The following is an 18670-nucleotide window of genomic DNA, read 5'->3' as shown; positions in this document are numbered from 1 at the left end:
AGTTTGTATAGCCACCACAACTGTCAATACACAACATTCCTGTCCCTCAGGGTCCCTCCTGCTGCCTTGTTACAGTCACAGCCACCTCCTCCCCTTCCCCTGACCCCTGACGACCACTATCTATTCCCTATCTGTATAGTTTGTCATTTCAAGAAAGTCGTTGCAGATCAGTAGTAGTTTGTATCCTTCTGTTGCTGAGTAGTTTAGCCATTTACCTGTCAGAGGGCAGGTTTCTGGGTTTTGGTTATCAGTGAACATTGGTGATTTTGTGCGCATAATGTCTTCTGAAGAATATTTTCTTCCCACAGAGGTGAGCAAGGATCTCAGTGTGAACATGGGCCCACTGTTGCCTTCGATCGCCAGAGGCCTCCCTCTGCCTAGCTTCAGAGGTCTCTGTGCTTGGGAGCATGTGGGGGCCTGGAAGCAACCGACTTCCTGGTGAGGGAACCTTCGCAGACTCACATCCGGAGATCCCGGAGCCAGAGCTGCTGTCTGTGCTTCAATGACTTCTGCAGGCCCTGCATACGTCACAGGAGAGCCATCATCTACCAGGTATTCATTTCAGTTTTCTGGGTCAGGAGGGTAAGAGAGGAAAGCTCTTCCCTTGCCCTAAGGGAGTGATTGATGAGAAAGCCACTGAGAACTGACTTTCTTATTTGCCCAATATTGACTGGCCTAGTTACTGTTCCATATACCAACTCACTTTCCCAACAGCAGCCCTGTACACAGGTACTATTGTTACCCTGTTTCACAGATGAGGACACTTCCACATAATCGGGGAAAAGAGTGAAATTATTTGGAAGAAATAGAAAAGAATTTAAGTGGTTTATCATAGATCACAAATACAATAAAAGTAGTGCCAGTCAATCATTTATTATACTCGTAGTTAAATAAAATTTATTAATATGCACAGGCAGGTGCTGCATTTGCTCCTGAGCCCCAGCTTTGTCTTTTGGCTGCTCTGTGGTCACCGGGCCTCCCCATGATGCACAGGTTGGCAGAATTCCTCCTCAGCCAGTTGCCACCATTCACTCTCTTCTGTGCCACCCACACCCCCGAAACTGGAGTAATGGCAACTAAGCTACATGAAGGAGTGAAGACGATCCCCTGGCGGGTCATCCAAAGTGGCTCTTCAGTTTCCCATAGCCACCACATCCTCAGAAACGGGCTTTCGGTTTTTCATGCAGTCCTGGCATTGTATCTATACCTTAGAGACCATGTCTACTTCTAGGATTTTCTTTTCCGTTTATCTTTTTTTTGCAGGATCATCCCAAACTGAATAGACTGCAGGCAGAGGGAATGCTGTGGAGAAGGCAAGCTCTCCAGTGATTTAGTGGCACCTACACAGCTCCCGCCAGTATTCTGAGGTTAAGGGGTGTGTGTTGTATTTCTTTGGTATTCCTACATAGCGCGCGGGTTCTGGACACATGCTAGGTGTTCAGTAAAGGTTTGCTAAATAAATGAATCACTAAACAGAGTAAATAGTCATTCAAACAACTTGTATGGCCATTGTGTAAAATTGTATATCAATATTAACAAAACCTCGAAGGAAATTAGGAAATAAAAATATTTGCCTTAAAATGATGGGCTCACAAGTACATTTTTTGCCCTTTTGAAATTTACTATAATGTGAGTCTCTCAATCCAATGTTTTACAAAAGGAGCACCTCCTACTGGCCACTGATAAGATTTGTTTGGCCTGGTCATGACAATGCCGAAGACCATTTTGGGACTTGTTGCTGCATTTATCACTGGGTCTCCAGTGTCTGGTGCCCAGGACAGGAGGCATCTTGTGAGCCAGATATAGGGTTTTCTAGGGCCTGTGTTGTGATTCTGCTGTGAGAATCAAGTGTCAGAATTGTCTTGAGAGCAAATCCTCCTCCTAAATGATGTGAATCAGATACCCCTCTTTTTTAATTTCTTCTGGGATAATTTGATAGAGATTTTAGGAGAAAAAAAATACATACCTTCCTGTCATAGCTAGGAAGACAAGATTTGGAGTCTGGTTAATTGCTGATTTCAGAAGTATTTTCAAAAATCACCTTGACATTTGGCTAATTAGGGTCAAAAATAACAAGTCAAACTTTACTATGATAAAAATAAATAGTCATTTTGAACAAATGGTCTTAGTAATAAGTAATCAAGGCATTACACATATCTGTTTAACAGGTAAATCCGTTAGGTATCTGGGCTTATATTTTGCTATTAATTCAAATTGGCAGGTGCATTGATATTAATCAAATGACATTCCATATAAACTCTTTTAAGGTATTTTATTAGTGAGGATAGGATAGTCTTGGGCTATGCCAATGATTTCCAAATCTTATTGGCTTTACACAACAGAAGTTCATTTCTCACTTTTACAAAGGTGGCTGCCCTCTATATGTGGTGACTCAAGGGTCTAGGCTGCTTTTATCTTATCTCTGAGTTTCAAAATGAGGCCTCTCAATTGCTACAGCAAAAGAGAGAGACTGGAGAATCCCACAGTGGCTTTTCTCAGCTTCGAAACAGATGTAATGTCACTTCCTTTACATTTCTAGACAAATTCTTTTGTGAAGAACATAAATTTGAGAAAGCATGGTGCTTGCGCAGTTCTGTGGTGGTCGAATTTTGTTAAGAAAGTAATCCTGGAAGTATGCTGCATAGGTCTTCATGCTTCTTAGAGAGAGAGGCCCGTGCTCGGAAACATCTTGCCTCACTGATATGGGGAGCCCCTGAATCTTCATAAATTTATTTCTTACCTTTTAGAGCACATGTATTTCAGAAACACACATCTTATCAAAATCTCCGATGACTGCCAACTTCTTGCTCAACTAGCTGATTAAAATGATGTCATCAATATAGCAAACCAAACTGCTATTCTGTAGACTGTCCAGGTAGATGGTCTAGATCTCTTTGGACTATATCATATCAGAGGGTGGGAAAACCCGATGGAGGTGAGATTCCTTATTCTGGATGGAGAAAAGTGCTTTTGCCAGCTGTATGGCCATAGTCCATGGACCAGAGACTGTGCTGATGTGGTCTGGCAGTGGCACTACAGCTGGCATTGCAGCTGCAGACAGGGCAACTGTGTCACTGGGTTTGTGATGGCCCATTGTCATCCTCTAGAACCTATTTGGTATAGGCAATGGGACTGGTGAATGAAATGACGCTTTAGGTTTTTAAGGACAGTATAGATCTTTTGCCCAGGATGTATTATTGCTTTTGGTTTTCCATCTTGGCACCCTACTTGGCCTTCCCTGCTGGGATAACGCTTAACTCACACACCAGGGAGCCAATGTGGGTGTTCTGACAACTGTCACATATGTCCATACCAACTTTACATTTGATGCCAGGGGAAATGATCACTTGGTTGGTCAATGAATCCAGTGGACCAACTGTGAGCCACTCCTGGACCTCACAAGTCCCACTCTAACGGGGGCACGATGACTCTTTGGGTGCCTGGGTACAAATGTCAACTCAGACCCTGAGACCAACAGCCCTCAAAATATCTAAGTGTTTTCCTTTTTCAGGTGTACAATTATCTGAGTAAATGGCCACAGTCCTCTTTGGGGGAAGTCCTAAGAGAATCCTTACCATATATACTTATAGCCAGGTCCTCTCTACCAGTCAGTGGGTTCTGAGGATGAGAAGTGGTTCATGTCTGGAAACTGGGCAAGAGATTCTAATGTTTTATTGGGGCAACTTTCTTCAGCCTCCTGATACTTATCTTTGATTTCCTTTGTATAAATTGAGCAATACACGTGCTGGCTAGCTATTTGTCCTGCTCCCGACGCCATGTTCGGCTGACCATCTCTATAGCTCTTTGCAATTCAGGGTGTCACTCCAGTTTCGCTGCTCACTACAATAATTGCACCTACCTTGCTTCTGATGGTTAAATGTCGCAACCTTGCCCCTATTATGTCACCATCCAATCATCCTCATTGCTGTCAGGGAGCCCGATGCTCCCTGTAACAACATCTCTACCCTCAGCCCAGTCCTACAGTGGCCAGCCACTGCTGAGGATCTCACCAGCACATTCCTCATTACCTTTGTAAATGGGGTGTCCTCTGGGCTTTCCTAGTTTAGGTTTCTCGGTTTTATGGAGTATATTTACTCTCCTGTGCCACTTCTCAGAGCATTTGGATGCTTTCCTCTGCTGTCTGCCACGCCTATTTGGCATTTCCACCTCATTTAGTATGGGACATTACTTTCTATAAGCTTCCAAATGCCATACTGGCAGCGTGCAGTCCTTAACAGGGTGCCAAACCCTGCATCATGGTTGAATGATCCCATATCAGTAAACTCTAACCTTGATCTACCTTTATGTTCTGCCTCCCCTGAATACAACATTCTCTGAATCTGGTCCTGCATTTATTTTCCCAGTTCCCACTGGCACAGATTTCCTCATCCTAAAGCTTCTTTGCAGATATGAACTTCCTCTTTTGTCAGGCCCAGCGCTTACCCAGCTGGGTGATGCAAGTGTTGTGGAGGAGTGAGCTGGAGGTAGACCACTGAGGTGTTTTCATTGTCTTGCAGAGGTCTCCGCATCATCTTCAAGCACAGATAGTACTTGCTTTTAACAGGGAGAAGTGGGACACCTCTTCAAATCCAGGAAATTGAGGGAAATCTGGGATTCAAGATTGCTGAGTGCATTAGTCCAGACGACCCTCCCCCAAGTCTCAGAGTCTCTCTTCTCCACTACCAGGGTCCTGACTTTGGGCTGAGCATTCAACCTTTTCTCGAGTGCTGCTATCTTCATGATTACATCCTGGCTCTGATCCACAGCATTTTCTTTTCTTTTTTTTTCTTTTGGTTCTCTAGTTGCAGGAGATGAGGGTGTCTTTACATGGTATCAAGGAAGCTCTCACAATTTTCTTTAAATTGTGATCTTTTCATTGCCTTGTCCTCAGCAAGAGCCACCTGATTCCACAGTTCAGATAATTATTGCTTTTCTTAACCTCTACAGTGCCTGAGATACTGCACCTGCCAGTGTGTTTCCTCTCACAGACTTCCATTACAGCTCACCACTGCTAAAATATGGCAGCACTGCTGTGCCACCAGTGATGTGCCAGTGGGCATCCAGCTCTCAAATCCCACCACAGAGGCTGTTCCTATATACTCCTGGCCCCAACTGTCTTATGCTGGATTCCCCTAGAAACAGACTCTGAGGCAGAGATCTATAGGCAGGAGTTTATCAGTATTATTCTCAGAAAAAAAAAAAGTCTTGTGAGCATTTGAGGGAAAAGGATTGGGTAGAGAAGCAGCTTAACCACAGTGCAGTTGCTACGGAAGCCTCAGCCAATCCTCTGAGAAGCTCAGGAGCGAGGGGTGCTATTCAGTTATCCTGATGGAGGCAAAGCCTTGGTCTTGAGAAAAGTCTGGATGGCGCACAACAGCACGCACTGCAGAAACCTTCCCAGGAGTTAGAGGCGGCAACACTGGGGTTTGAACCAAGGAGAAGCTGCTTTCTTAAATTCCATTTTAAACTACCAGTAAACACCACATATGAAGGTCTTGAGAGGATAAACTCGAGCAAATGATTGAGGAACTGGAAGAAGGCTCGAGGAGTTAGGGTAAAGAATGGTCCTTAATCCTTTCAACACACACCTAAGCATTTTTTTTTTGGAAGTGAGGATACAGCAGTGAAAATAACAGGCTCTATCTTTATTAAGCTTGTATTCTGGTATATGCAGGGTGTGTTTGCTTGTTGTTGTTGTTGTTTTGTTGTGTATCTATGAAGATAAAAGGGAGGAGGGAGGGAAGCGGAGAGGAAGTCAGGAGGACACTTTGAGATAGACAAGTAAATGAGGTGAGGAAGGGACCCTGCAGATGCCTGGGGGTCAGCGAGGGCAGACAGCGTTGCACTTGGCTCAGTCCCAGCATCCCCCCTCCCACTTCCCGCCCCGCCTGGTTCCCTCCCCCTACCAGCCAAGTTTCCCCCGCGCTCTGCCTCCCGCCGCCTCCAGTCCGGTCCCCTCTGCCCTGCCTCACCACCTCCTGCCGCCCCGCGCTTAATCCCTCGATAACCCCGCAACCCCTCAAGTCCTTTCATTCCTGGTCCCCTCCCCGACGCCCCCTCTCCGGGTCCCTTTGGATGCCTCTTTTGAGACAGACCCGCCCCTCTTCGGGACTTGGCCAATGGGCAGTTGAGATCGTGCTGTGGGACAAGCCACCTCTTCTCCGCCCCTCTGCGGGTCTTGGCCAATGGGGAGCTGGGCAGGGCCAATGGGCGGAGCCCGGCGACTGGGGCGCCCAGGACCTGCCGAGCGCAGGGTAGGGCGCTGAGCGCGGGTACTGCGCGGTCGCTCCGGCTCCGGCTGCTCCGCGGGGCTCGGCGCGCGGATTCCGCCCAGCATGGCGGTGGAGGAAGAGGGGCTCCGGGTCTTCCAGAGCGTGAAGATCAAGATCGGTGAGCGCCCGGGAGCCGGTAGAGACCGCGGGGTCTTTGAGGGTCTTGCGGCGGCGTCCCCAAGTCCCTGACTTGCTCTTGGAGATGCGCGCTCCCGGTCGAGGCCCCCATCCCACCTCCTGCGGACGGTCGGTCCGCCAGCCGCAGCCCCCTCCTCACCTCCCCCAGAGGACTGGCTGGGCCAAGCCGGGCCCCGCGGCTCCGGGGAACGCAGCTCTCCCGCCTTCCCTGCGTCGCTAGCGGCCCCAAGTCCCTGGAGGCGCATTGCGGGGGGTGGGGTCGCCTGTATGGAGGGGGAGGTGCGGTGCAGGACGCAGGTCCCGTCCCCGCTAGGAGTGTGTGCCTGCGTGCGTGCCTGTGTGTGCATGAGTGTGTGCATAAATGCGTGAGTGCGTGTGGTACTCTCTGGATGCGTGCATTTGAGGTGCCAAATTCACCGACCTCAGGGTTCGGCATCTCTCAGCTGCTGCACCAAGAAACTTCCTTTTCTTGGAACGTATAAGCTCTTCCACAGGTTTCCCCAAGGCCATGAGGCTAGGTCGGGCTGCTGACTGGTGTTTGTATGTGCACAGGTCCGTGTGGGTGGATGTGTGTGTTTTTGTGTATGCATGTGTCTCTGTGTGTGCACACATCTGTGTAGGTGAATGTGTATTTGTGTGTGCATATGTCTGGGTGTGAATGTGTGGCACGCACTCTGGCCTAGGGCTTCCTTAGAGCAGGAAGACACTGGGGCTACCCCTCCCCCACCTTCCATTGAGAACTGGCGGAGGGAGCTTTTGGCCACCAGGGCCTGCCATTCAGGCCATGTCACCGGGGAGGATTCTGCCTTTCTCAGTGGACTGAAGAGCTGGGGGAGGTAAATGAAATGCAGACTCTGGAGTGAGCTGGAGGGCTATATCTGGACTTCCTGGGTTTATCTGGAGAGATTTGCTTTTTCCCAGTTCTGTTTTATCTTAGGAGAGTGATGTGCAAGTTGGCCCCCCCTCCCTCTCTGCCTTCCTCAAACAAGAGCGGTGCCTGGAATTACCGTTACACACTAATGCCATAAATATGCGGGGTGAGAGGACAGTTCATGTTGGAGAGGGCTTCTGAGGACCCAGAGTGTCGCCATCCTCAGGGTCCTTCTCACCTCTTGAACTCCCTGTCCCTAGGCGAGCTCCACATTCCCATTCATTCCCATGTAAAAAGGGCCACAGGGAACAGAGCCAGGCACCCAGTGGCTGTTGCAATGTCAGTTGTTGATGACATTTGATGCTGCCTGAGGAATTCCAGCTACCCCAATTCAGCGTGTTGTTTCCTGTCTGCTTTATTTTGGTTTATGGATCATTGCTGAGATGCTGTTGATATTTGTCTCAGAAGCACTGCAGATAGGATGTGGCAGCACTTCAACCCTGAGGAGTCTGCCTGGAGAGAGAGGGTTTCTCTTGTTTACTTGGTTGAAATCTGCTGCTCACCACCTGAAGGGGGATTAGGGGAAAGTGTCTCTCTTAGGGTCCCCTCAATCAGGAGCCCTCACCCAATGCCTGGGTCCAGTGAGTTGTGTGGGGGATGTCACCCTGCAGGATTCCAGGTGCTTCCTTATCAAGGGGAGCAAGAAGGGGGCATTGGAGTGAGGGTGTGGCCGTGGGGGAAATGTGCCAGGCTTCCGGGAGCAGCAGGCTGGAATGGGTCTGGGTATAGTGTGGTCCAGGCCCAGCATGGCCAGCCCACCTCAGACTCTACTCAAGGAGGATTCTGGAATTGTGATTTGTTAAGCAGAGAGGATAGATTTCTATCCAGGATGGCATAATATGTGAAGCAGAAGAGTGAGGAGACACCTGAAGGTCCAGGAGAGCAGCTCTGCTGGCCTGTCAGTGCATGCTTGTAGGAGGGCTCTGGACCTCAACACAGGCGGGGGGTGGTGGGGAGGTCCCAGTGTGGAAGGAACGGGGTTAGAAGACGCTGCTGGGTTAGGCGTTCTCTCTTGTGTGCTCCACTTTAAACAAGCGAGAGAAACTGTCGGATCAGCTGAGGATTAGTGCAGTGACTGGAACATCTGCTGTCTTTAACTCCATGTGGGGACTGGGTATTGTTAAAACCTTTGGAGCCTCCTCACCTCCCTCCCATGTTTGGGGGCTACAGCAGTGAGGCAGAAACGCCTGTGCATCAGCTGTCCAACTTACTGGAGAGAAAACAGGGGCTCCTCAGGGAGAAAACAGGGGCTCTGAGAAGCCCCTGTTTTCTCGCCTGTCTGAGGGTCTTCACCTACAGCGCTGGGCTGCAAGAGGGAGACATCTGTGACTGGCCTTTGTAGCTGGAGGCATTCAGAGAGCCAGGGCCTACAGAGGGCACAGGCAGGGCACCTCCTGCATCTGAGTGCAGAAATGGTCAAGGCTGTGCTGCTGAGTTAGAGCCTGGGCTGGAAACCCCGAAGGTGTACTGTGGGTGGGCTGGTTTGGGGGCTTAGTCTCAGTTAACTAGAGGGAATGTTCGTTAGTAGAATGGGATGATGATGATCCTGAGCATGGTAAGTGGTATGCTGATTTCTTTCTTTAGTCCTCTGTGGCCAGTCTTGGCTCTGACTTGCCTGAATGCCCTGGTCTTGAAGACATGATGATGAGGGACACAGCAGTTGATACAGAGGAGGGGCAGACATGCATGAGTCACTGCACACACAGTCACATGCACACTCGCCTCTCCTTGTTCGGAGACACTGGCGGGCCATCCATTCATCTCTAAGCCTTCTCTCCAGGCTAGCTGGCTGCATGCCCCATGTCTGCTGTTGGCTTGCTGGATGACCCAGGGCAAGTGTCCTCCCCTTTCATAGACTCTTTTTTCCATTTGCAAAATGCAGGCTATTATTGTCTACTGCATCCGGTGGGAGATTACAAGACAGTGTTGTTCAGGCTTACATTAATGCCCGCCCCCTCACTCCTAGAAAAAGACAAAAGGAAAAATTCTCCCTAAAGTTATACTAGTAAGCAATACCATTACTGTTGCTAAGAAAAAAAAGCAGAACATTTTGGAGGGGATGAAGAGATTTTTAGGTATGAAAGCCTTGGCCTTTTAGTTCTTAAACAGTTTTGGAAAGTGTGATGGTGCTTGGTCTCATTGAGAGACAAAACTTGGGGAAAATAGGAGGAATCTCTTCCTTTTTTCTTCTTCCCCTTTCTTTTTTCTTCTACCTTTTGCAAATGAGACAATACATAAGAAAGTGCCAAATAAAAGTGAGGTATTTTTATTGTAACTATTTTGAATCCTTGTCTTGAAGAACCTGTTGTTTTCTACACTTAAATCTTTCAGAGTTATTTTGGATAGTTCTACTGGACACTTAAAAATCTTAAACACTGTCTGTCTTTGGTACCAGTTATTACTGTTTTTACACCAATATCTCATGTCGTGTAAGACTGACCGCACTTCCTATGAGATGGCTACTTTGAGGAAGTGTGTTCTTCTGACTTTCCATGAGTCAGGACTTCAGCGCTGGAAGGGAAGCAACTTGAAGATTTGTAGGCACTGATTGGGGGAAGAACCCACAATGAGAGCACATCTGCTGGGCAGTGTTATTTTGGACCCAGCACTCCCTTAGGCATTGTGAGATAGCTTTACTTCCCAGTGATTATTTTTCTTTTTTCCTTAATAGTTAGGACTCTTTTTTAAGTGTCATCTTATATCTCGGAAAATGTTTCCGTTTAAGAGCAAAAGTATTTCTCTCAAGCTAAAAAATATCCTGGCCTTGTAATTCGGAGTGAGAAAAGCCCTCTTGCTCTGTTATTGGTTTTCATCATGAGTCTGAGGGTGCGGTTTGGATCTTTTTGGTGTGTTGGTGTGTGTGTCTCATGTAAGGTCGAGCTCCGCCTGGTTCCTTGCTGCAAGACTCCCTCTGACCGGTCTCTCCCTTCTCCTTGGATCCAGTGCACTGCGCACGGAGCAAGCTCTCATGGTCCTTCTCTGTAAGAGCAGAGCTTGTCCACCAAGAAGGGCGATGACAGTCCGGGTTCAGCATGAGCACATCTGAACTGATAGTTCCCCCCCCCGCCCCGATTCAGCACAATGTGGCCCTGTGGGGGGGCCTGCCCCAGCGGTTACCTATCCTCCCTCCACCTAGTTGTAAACATAATCCCTCTAGAAGCAGGAGGTCCCTCAGGGTGCCTAGAGAGAGGAGGACAGGGAACTGTGGCTGAGGGTCCCTAGTCTGTGCCTCCCTTGGCCATTCTGCTGGCGAGGAGGGGGCATGGTGAAAATGCCCAGATCGCAGTGGTTGGGATCTCAGGGTTCTAGGTCCACTCTGCTAAAAGTGTTGTATGTAACCCGATTTCCTTCATGGGAAACAGTAGTGTGCTTGTCACAGGGTCTTGTAAGGATCAGATGAAGTGGTGATCCTCCTGTTAAAAAAGTTAAAATAGTTACTTGTAGTGTCTTCACAGGGCTAAGAAGAAATTGTTTTCTCAATTAGAGAAAATATTTTGTGAATTTAAGGGAGCCATATAAGTGACATTAGCTTTTTTTGTGCGCGCGCGCATGTGTGTGTGTGTGCGTGTGTGTGTGTGTGTGTTTGAGAGTGTAAGGGAGGGGCCGGGGGGGCCGCACGTGGTTCTTGGCATCAGGGATTTTATATTCTCTTGAGCTTTTTGATGCTAAAATTAACCTGGATATTTTATTAACCGAGCTCAGCTAGCTGCCTGTGTTATTTTTAACCTCTAAGGACTAATGTGCAAAACTGGGCTTATGCCTGGGGAGCAGCCGGGCTCCGGGCCAGGGGTGATTTCAGCCCGTGGCTCCAGGTTTTGCCTGGGAAGGGGGTGGGTTTGCTGTGTATGTGCGTGGGGGTAGAGAGGGATACAGACTTTAAGTAGATAGTTCGTGGGTATTATCTCATTATAATTTAAATTCTCACAACTCCATGACATTGACATTGAGGAAGGGGACTTGTAGAACTTATTAAATAACCTGCTCAAAGTCACCCAGCCTGGAATAGTGGAACTGGGATTTGAACCCATGTTTGCTCGATGCCAACATTCTTGTTTTCCTCACCACTTAATACTGTCTGTCTTTCCTTTCTCCATGATCTTGGATTTGAATGGCGGTGGTGGTGGTGGTGGTTGAGGGATGGGGGCTAGTGAAGGGCTGGGAAAGAGAGAAGTGGCCACTTTTGGGGACAGGAAGTGGTCAGTATTCATGAGGGAGGGACCAGGGCTGCTGGCTCTTGTGGGCAAACATCGGGGAGAGCTGGCCTTGGTGGTCACTGACCATGGGGCGCTGGAGTAGGAGTTGGAGAGGAAAGAAATTGTGAAGATGTGATCTTGAACTGAATGCAGAAACTCAGAGACGATTCTTTGAGCAGGGCCATCGGCAACCCATACAGCCCCCCATGGACGTTAGAATAGGTGTCGGGCAGGTGAGCCCAGCGTGTGCTCCTGAGGAGGCCCTGTAGACAGAATCGCTTGGTTGGAATATAACATTCGGTAGAAAACGTTTAGATTTGCCTCTCTGAACACTCACACCTTCCTGAAGGTGCTTGGGGGATGAGAACGTTGGCGCATCATGTCTTAGTCACAAGACGTGCACATGTTTAGAAAGGCAGTGGATGTATTCACTGGGGCAACCAGAAGTAGTAGCTGCTAAGGCCTGAGAAGTGAGGTTTGCAAGTCGGATTTCATGCTTCCAGGTGCCCTTGAAGATGGTAAGGCTGCTGTGGTCACAGATGGAGCCATCAGGCTGTTGTGGGGACAAGAGCCCCTGGGAACCAGCTGAGGAGAGGAGGCTATAACTAACTACACTTGGAATTGGAGACCCAAGACTAAGTCACAGCTATGTTTCTCGCTAATTCCGCAACTTCAGACAAATCCAAGTTCTCTCTGCCTCTCAGTTTCTTTGATCTTTTTTACGGAGCTTAACGACTTGTGTGAACAAAGATACTTCCACTGCTCCGATCTTTATTGATAGATGTTCTGCTAGTGTAATTTTGAAGCTATTTGTTATGTTAATCTTGTAACAAATTAGAGTTCCCACTAAACAAATACATCAGTAAGAGATAGCCACACCTGTGTGCTCGCAGGTGGGCAAGGGCAAGCATCTGGGAACAGTAGCCCTGAGCCTGCCGTGAAGAGTTTGGAGAAGGGAGGAATGATTGTGTGATGCAGAGCTGGGTGGGAAGAGTGGGGCACATGGATGGGCCTTATGAGGACTTGGACATCGCGTTCTGCAGGTGCTGGTCACCCCTGGAGGGTCCAAGGTGAGAGAGGAGATATAAGATCACAGCACTTGAGCATGGGGTCGTCACTGGTTGTCTAGTCTTTTCACCCTAATGTCAGGGTGGGGTTCTGTACTCAGCCCAAAAAAGAAAGAGCTTGCAGCACGACTGAATGTACTAACTTTGACCAGTGATTAGAGATGTACGGGGATGTTCGTTGCAGAACCACTACAGTCAGGGGTTAAATGAACAAATAGCAAAAGTGAAAACAAAGTAAATGCCAGTTGAAAGGGTGATTATATTACGGTGCCTCTATAGTGTGGAATATTATGCAGCATTCAGAGGAATGAATTAGAGCCAGGCCAGGCCACATGACATCCAAGAAGTTCCATGGGGTATGACTAGAAAGAAAAGCAAAATGCAGAAAGTCTATCTAAGATTATCCTGTTAAAGAATAATAAAACCCAGATAATGTGCAGATGTGGAAATTAGGACCTATACAAGTCCATCAGTCAGACTCCCTGTGGTGGGGCTGTGGGGCTGCTAGAGGAATAGGGAAACAAGAGAGAAAAGGTCTGTTTTGAAAAAGCTAGGACATTACTGTTATGCATGCAACGTGCAATTTTGTATATAGATAGGTGAATGGAGAGTTTAAAAACACAACTTTAAAAATGGAACGAATAACATTCTGTAGAGGAACCAAGGCCCGGAAAGATAAAACGATTTACTTGGATCGCAGAAGGCTCGCTCGTACAGGAAAGACGTGGGGGAGATGAGAGCGAGGCTGCCCTTGGAGACAGAAATGAGTAACGAGCTGGAGCACAGAGGGGCCGGCTCATGAGAGGGTCCTCGGACCAGCTCAGATATGCCAAGTGGGATTGGCGCTCAGCTGCTGTGTTCAGGAATCTCTAACACGGGTGAAAGGGAACTTAAATCCTGTCATCCACAGCAGGTGACCCGGTGCTTTTCTTTAAGTGTGAGGCAGCTTTCAAAATTAACAGCTAACACGTCCAAACTTTGTTATACATGCAAGTCCCATGATCATCCTTAGAAATAAGGAGATGAGTGTCTCCCAATTCTTGGCTTCCCAGATCACTCCGGGCTGGAACCCGGGAAGTGGTTCTCACAAGAGGGTTGTTAGGTCAAACTTAAGGCTCACCCGGGGATCAGAGTGTCTGGGGAGCTTTTGGTTTGAGTGTTTTTTTTTTTTATCTTTGCTGGAAATAATGGATTATCAAGATGACCGTGGGATCAGAGATAGTGATTCCTTGTTCTGTGAGTGTCTGAAAATACTGGGCGTGTTTCTGCACGCAGGGCTGCATTCCCCCGGGGCCGTAGCCCTATCTGTCCTGAAATTTGGTATTGTCAGTTTCAGTTTTTGAGTAAGTTTGAGCTCCACATTGGGAATAGTCAGCGTCCCGCTACGAGCACAGTTGGTAAATGCTGCATCTCAAACGTCTGAAACACGCTGCGTGGGTCAGCGTGCTCCTAGGAGGATCGAGAGGAGGCTGAAAGCCGCACTCAGGGTTACCGGGTCAATCGGAACCTTTTCTGGAAGCAGAACACTGCCCTCACTCTTAGGTCAAAGAACGATTCTCGTGTCTGTGTTTTCCTCTTCACGTTGTTTCTGTTCCTGTTATCTGAATAATTTCCACAATGTAAAGAATCATTCTTTCTTGGCCCCCAGTTGCCAATGGGATAAAATCCAGAGGTAAACTAAGTCGCCGCGTCTTTCTTAGACCCGGGGTGATTCAGAGCCTGGAGACTCGTGTCAGCAGCGGTGCTTTCCTAGCTAGGTGACTACGTCTCCCTGTGTATTGGGTAGCAACGCTTTCTGCTCAGCAGCCACAAGTGTTGGCTGGTGACTCTTTCAGCACCAGGACCAAGTCTCCAGACCTTGCCTGAGAACCATCTTCCTCCTTTGCCAGTGTCTGGGGCTGACAGGATTCTGGGATTCGGTTCAGGCTTCTGGATTCTTCAGGACATTTAACAGAGTTGAGAGTGCTAATTATAAATGTATCTCTTTCTGGAGACTTGTTTGTGGACACATAGTTTCGAAAGTCACTGGGTAGGTCCAATTAGGTGTGATCTGTGTGCAGGCCACTAGAGTCAGGGCCAGTTTCTCCTTTCTTGTCGTGTCCATTCTAAGAAGCCACACAGAGTAACCCCCAGTGATCCCCACACAGTCAAGCCTATCAGATAGTTGAGGATGCTACATGCACCTTGAAATCTCTTTAGCTTCATTTTGTGTTTTTTTTTTTCTTCTGAAGAAAAAATTTTCATTTTCCTTGTTTAGCTCTTGTGGTTTCTCCTTTCGGTTCTAAACCCACTCCTGGGCGGTACCAGAGCATCCAGTTGGTTTGATTTTGTGTGCTCTGTTCATTCTCACTCCGCCAGATCAGGCATTGCTTAGGGAGCCGTGGACACGCGGAGTGCAACAGAGTTGGCTCCTGTAGGATAGTGTCATGTCAGAACCTAGCACCCCTTCTGTGCAGGGCGCCTCTCAAGGTCACACAGCAGGAGAGGTTGTGAGTGCCTAAGTTGTCCTGTGATGAACTTATAATTACCCAGACTCGGGCGCTCCTGTGGTTAGCGAGGAACAGCTTGCTTGGGTGTGTATCAAATCACTTCCTCAAATAGGAGATAGCTGGTTTCCCACCGAGGACTTCTTCTTAGTGAATCTTGAAATGAACATTTAAGGGACTTAGCAGAGCGACACTTTTACGTGGACCTGTGGTCCTCGAGAGGCTAGGACAGCTGTGGAGTGGGGCAGGAGAGTGGTTCAGCTCCAGGCCTCCAAGTCTCTGGGCATCTGCTTATAACGGCCCATCTAAATTGGAGCTTTGAGGCTGGGGTAACACTGTGGTACAGAGCTATTAGCAGAGATTGAGGAATATGAACTAGTTCCAGGAATTTCATCAATGTGCAGACCCCAGGGGACGTGGCCAAACCAACTTCTTATTTAGAGATCTGGGTGGGATGCTGTGACTGGCTGGTTTTCCCATGGCCTTTAGGATAGGGGCCGGGCTGGGGAATTCCAGATCGCTGGGGACTGGGCTGGCATGCCAGCCTTCTCAGGAGGCCCTGCTGGCTTTTCCTGGGGCCGACAACATTAAATGGTTTTTAACTTAGGATCGAACAACTGGATATTTTATATACTTTATAGGGGTGAGTTTCAAGGGCAGTGAACTTTGCCTATCTGATGTTCACATGGGAAACACATACCACCAACACACAGTATGTCCAGGAGTTGGTCAGGGCTTACGGAGGAGTGAAGCGTTTGAGGTCTTCCCTCAGGCTGCACCCTGTGAAGCAGAGCGTTTAAGTTGATGGAGGGAGTTGTTCATCTTTACCTTCTTAGCCTGTCTCCTCTTATCGTGCAAACACACTCAGGCACATGTGTACACAGTACACACACAGGCACACTCAGAGATGCATACACACAAACATGCATGTGCGCACCCATGGTCACACAGAGGTACATGTACACACACGTGCGCACATGCATACACACATGTGTACACACAAACGCAGGCACATGCACACACATGTGCGCACACACACACGTACACATGCACACAATGCTGTGTGCCCAGTATGGTGGTGGAATGGAGGCGTAAGGCAGGCTCACAGCGGCTCTTTCTAGCTATTCCGTTATATCTGAGATCCGTGGCACCAGGGAACTGGCCTTGGGTGCCAGAGTAAGATGTGTGGAGTTTAAAAATTGTCCCTGTTTCTCAAGCAAGCCTTAATCTTTTTTGCCTGCCTGACGTGGTGGAGGCTGCAGACACTGCAGATAGTCATGTGACTCATCGCCAGGGGCCTGATCCCCAGGGGGTCTGTGGGTGTGTGTTTGGGAACACCTGCAGTCTGAGAGCCTCGAGGGCTGCTTGGTGAGGATTCCACTGCCTGTCCTGGGGCCTTGCTGCTGGGACACCTGCCTTTTCACTTTCTATGACTTGAGAATTTTTTTCTGCCATCGTTTTCGATTTTTTAATATTTTATATTTCTATCAGAAACTTTTCACTTTTTAGACTCACACCTGGGGTTTTTCTTATAGCTTTTTTCCCTGTTTGTTTCTGGACTGTTCTCAGTTGGCTGCAGTCGGGCGGGAGTTCTCAGTCTTTGACCAGCTCTAAGGACTCCTGGCTGAGTTGTGATGTTCCGGAGAATATATTGGAATTCAAGTGGGAGGGACATTATTCTAGGGAGAAACATGAAAAGAAAACCACTGCAAATGATGGTACTTGAGCTGTCAGAAGTGACCAGTGGCCCACCTCACCTCATGGATGTCTGTTCCTTGCAGGATAACATGGTCTGGTGACAGTAAGAGGAAGGTGATCCTGGGGCAATTCTGTAGGTTTTGATGAGAAGTTCCTTCCACTTGTTAACTTGGGGCAGGCTCAGAGTGAGTTTGTATACCGGCCCTTTTTCATACCAGGCAAACCCTGGAACTAACTAGCTTGCTTATGCGAGAGCCCCTAGCTTGCTGGCCTCGGTGGGCGGACGCCTCCCTTGAAACGGGGAGACCTTGCCTGGTGGGATTCCCGCCAAGCTGGGTGGGCTACAGATGGCTCGATTGTCCCCTTGCAGTTGCAGTTACATAGTGATGACTCCCTAAGAAATCACGGGAGACGATGGTCAGAAGATGTCTTGCGGCTTCCTGAGCCCCCCCAGCTGGCTCCATCCATCTGGAATCTGCGGCATTCCTTTCTCTGTTCATCATTTCCTGCTCCGCTCAGCTCTGCGTCAAGTATTTGGAGAAAGAGTTTCTCAGCATTTGGACCCAAGAATGTGTTTATGCATGTCCTGACTGGAAATAAAGGGTCGTGTGGAAAGAGAAAAACCACTTGTCATTATGTTTTTGCTCAATATCTTGATTGTCTATTTATTTTGTTTCATAAACTCTGTTCCGGTGTTCTCTACGGGGCAGGCTTTCTCTCTCTCCCTTGTGCCCTTTTTGGACAAGCAGACCATTAGTCAGGGAGCTGAAGCGGCTGGTCAGGAGGGAAGAGGAAGGAGCAGGCAGTGTCTGGTCCCCCGGATTGGACTAATTTTTTATTTCTTTTTCATCTGATCATGATTCATTGTAACCAATAACAATTTAGTTATGTGTCTCTCTATTTTTTTTCCCCAGAATACCAGAACGGTGGTATTACCCACCCCGGCCCTTCCATGCACTACCTTCTCTCCCTGGTTCTGGTCAGTTTTCATATCTGTAAGAATCCACCAGTTTTGTGAATACATGAATGCTGGTGTTTTTAAAGTAGGATATATATTAATTTTCAGTATAGGTGGTCAGGTGATAGGCTAGCTGGGTCACTAATTCATCATTCAACACAGAATGGTCACCTGAGAATGTGGCTCTTCAAAGCTCTGCCTTTTGCTCTAGAAGCTAGTTCGGACTTTAGTATAGCCATGGCCTAAAAGTGGTGACAGTATTTTTCAGATAAAAAACTGTTTGGGAAATTTCTGTATGCATCTAATTGGGGAAATATTGTGGGGCATATAAATAAGAGTCGATTTTGTGTGTTAGGGTTGGGGGTGGACCAGGATGGATAGGTAGTGTTCAGAAGTCAATGTAAGACAGCTGACTATTTAGGGTCACCACAAGGCAGTGGCAAGAACTTTTAGTTTGCCTTGAGGTATTAATCACAAATACTAGTTGAGGAAAAGTTAGTTTTCAAAAGCTCTTCTCCTGCTAAAATGTGCTCATGGGTTGCTTAGGTAGCGATTCCAAATCACACAAGCTGCTAATGAGCTAAAGTCAGCCTCTGATGTTTACCTCCCTGTTTCACATAGTTGGATGCCACCTTCAAATGCTGCATATGGGCCTATGGAGCCATAAACTGGGGATTTAACAGGATGCAAAGAAAATATAGGCCTTGCCTTCTAAGACATTACAGACTAAGGGATAAATAAGACAAACTTACGGACGTAGTCATGTATGTATGGGAATAATGATAAATAGGGAGTTTTCAGGTCTTGGGGTAGGGAGCTATCCTCTGCGCCAAGGTAGACTGAGGTGGGTCTAAGCTGCTCTTCCTGTTCTCCCAGGAACAGATACCTAGGTGTGTGTGCCTGTGTCCGCACGCACGCATGCGTGTG

The 18670-nt window shown here is 48.0% G+C and overlaps 1 protein-coding gene and 1 long non-coding RNA gene across 3 annotated transcripts in view; both read left to right on the top strand.

Moving 5' to 3' along the window:
- LOC111731335 overlaps positions 1-1560 on the top strand; it is a 40883-nt gene extending 39323 nt beyond the window's left edge. For both annotated transcript variants that reach the window (XR_002777086.1, XR_002777085.1), the window contains 2 exons: positions 309-552; positions 1264-1560. This is a non-coding gene — a long non-coding RNA (uncharacterized LOC111731335). The remainder of the gene's footprint in view (positions 1-308; positions 553-1263) is intronic.
- A 4675-nt stretch (positions 1561-6235) lies between these two features.
- RASA3 (RAS p21 protein activator 3) overlaps positions 6236-18670 on the top strand; it is a 115522-nt gene continuing 103087 nt past the window's right edge. The window contains exon 1 of the mRNA XM_011379550.2: positions 6236-6390. Coding sequence (XP_011377852.1) covers positions 6336-6390 — 55 coding nt within the window. The 5' untranslated portion in view covers positions 6236-6335. The remainder of the gene's footprint in view (positions 6391-18670) is intronic.

The sequence above is a fragment of the Pteropus vampyrus genome, unplaced genomic scaffold (genome assembly GCF_000151845.1).
Source record: "Pteropus vampyrus isolate Shadow unplaced genomic scaffold, Pvam_2.0 Scaffold363, whole genome shotgun sequence".
NCBI classification, from domain to species: domain Eukaryota; kingdom Metazoa; phylum Chordata; class Mammalia; order Chiroptera; family Pteropodidae; genus Pteropus; species Pteropus vampyrus.
Note: the sequence above shows the minus strand (reverse complement) of the source record. Positions and strands in the feature narration are given on the sequence as shown.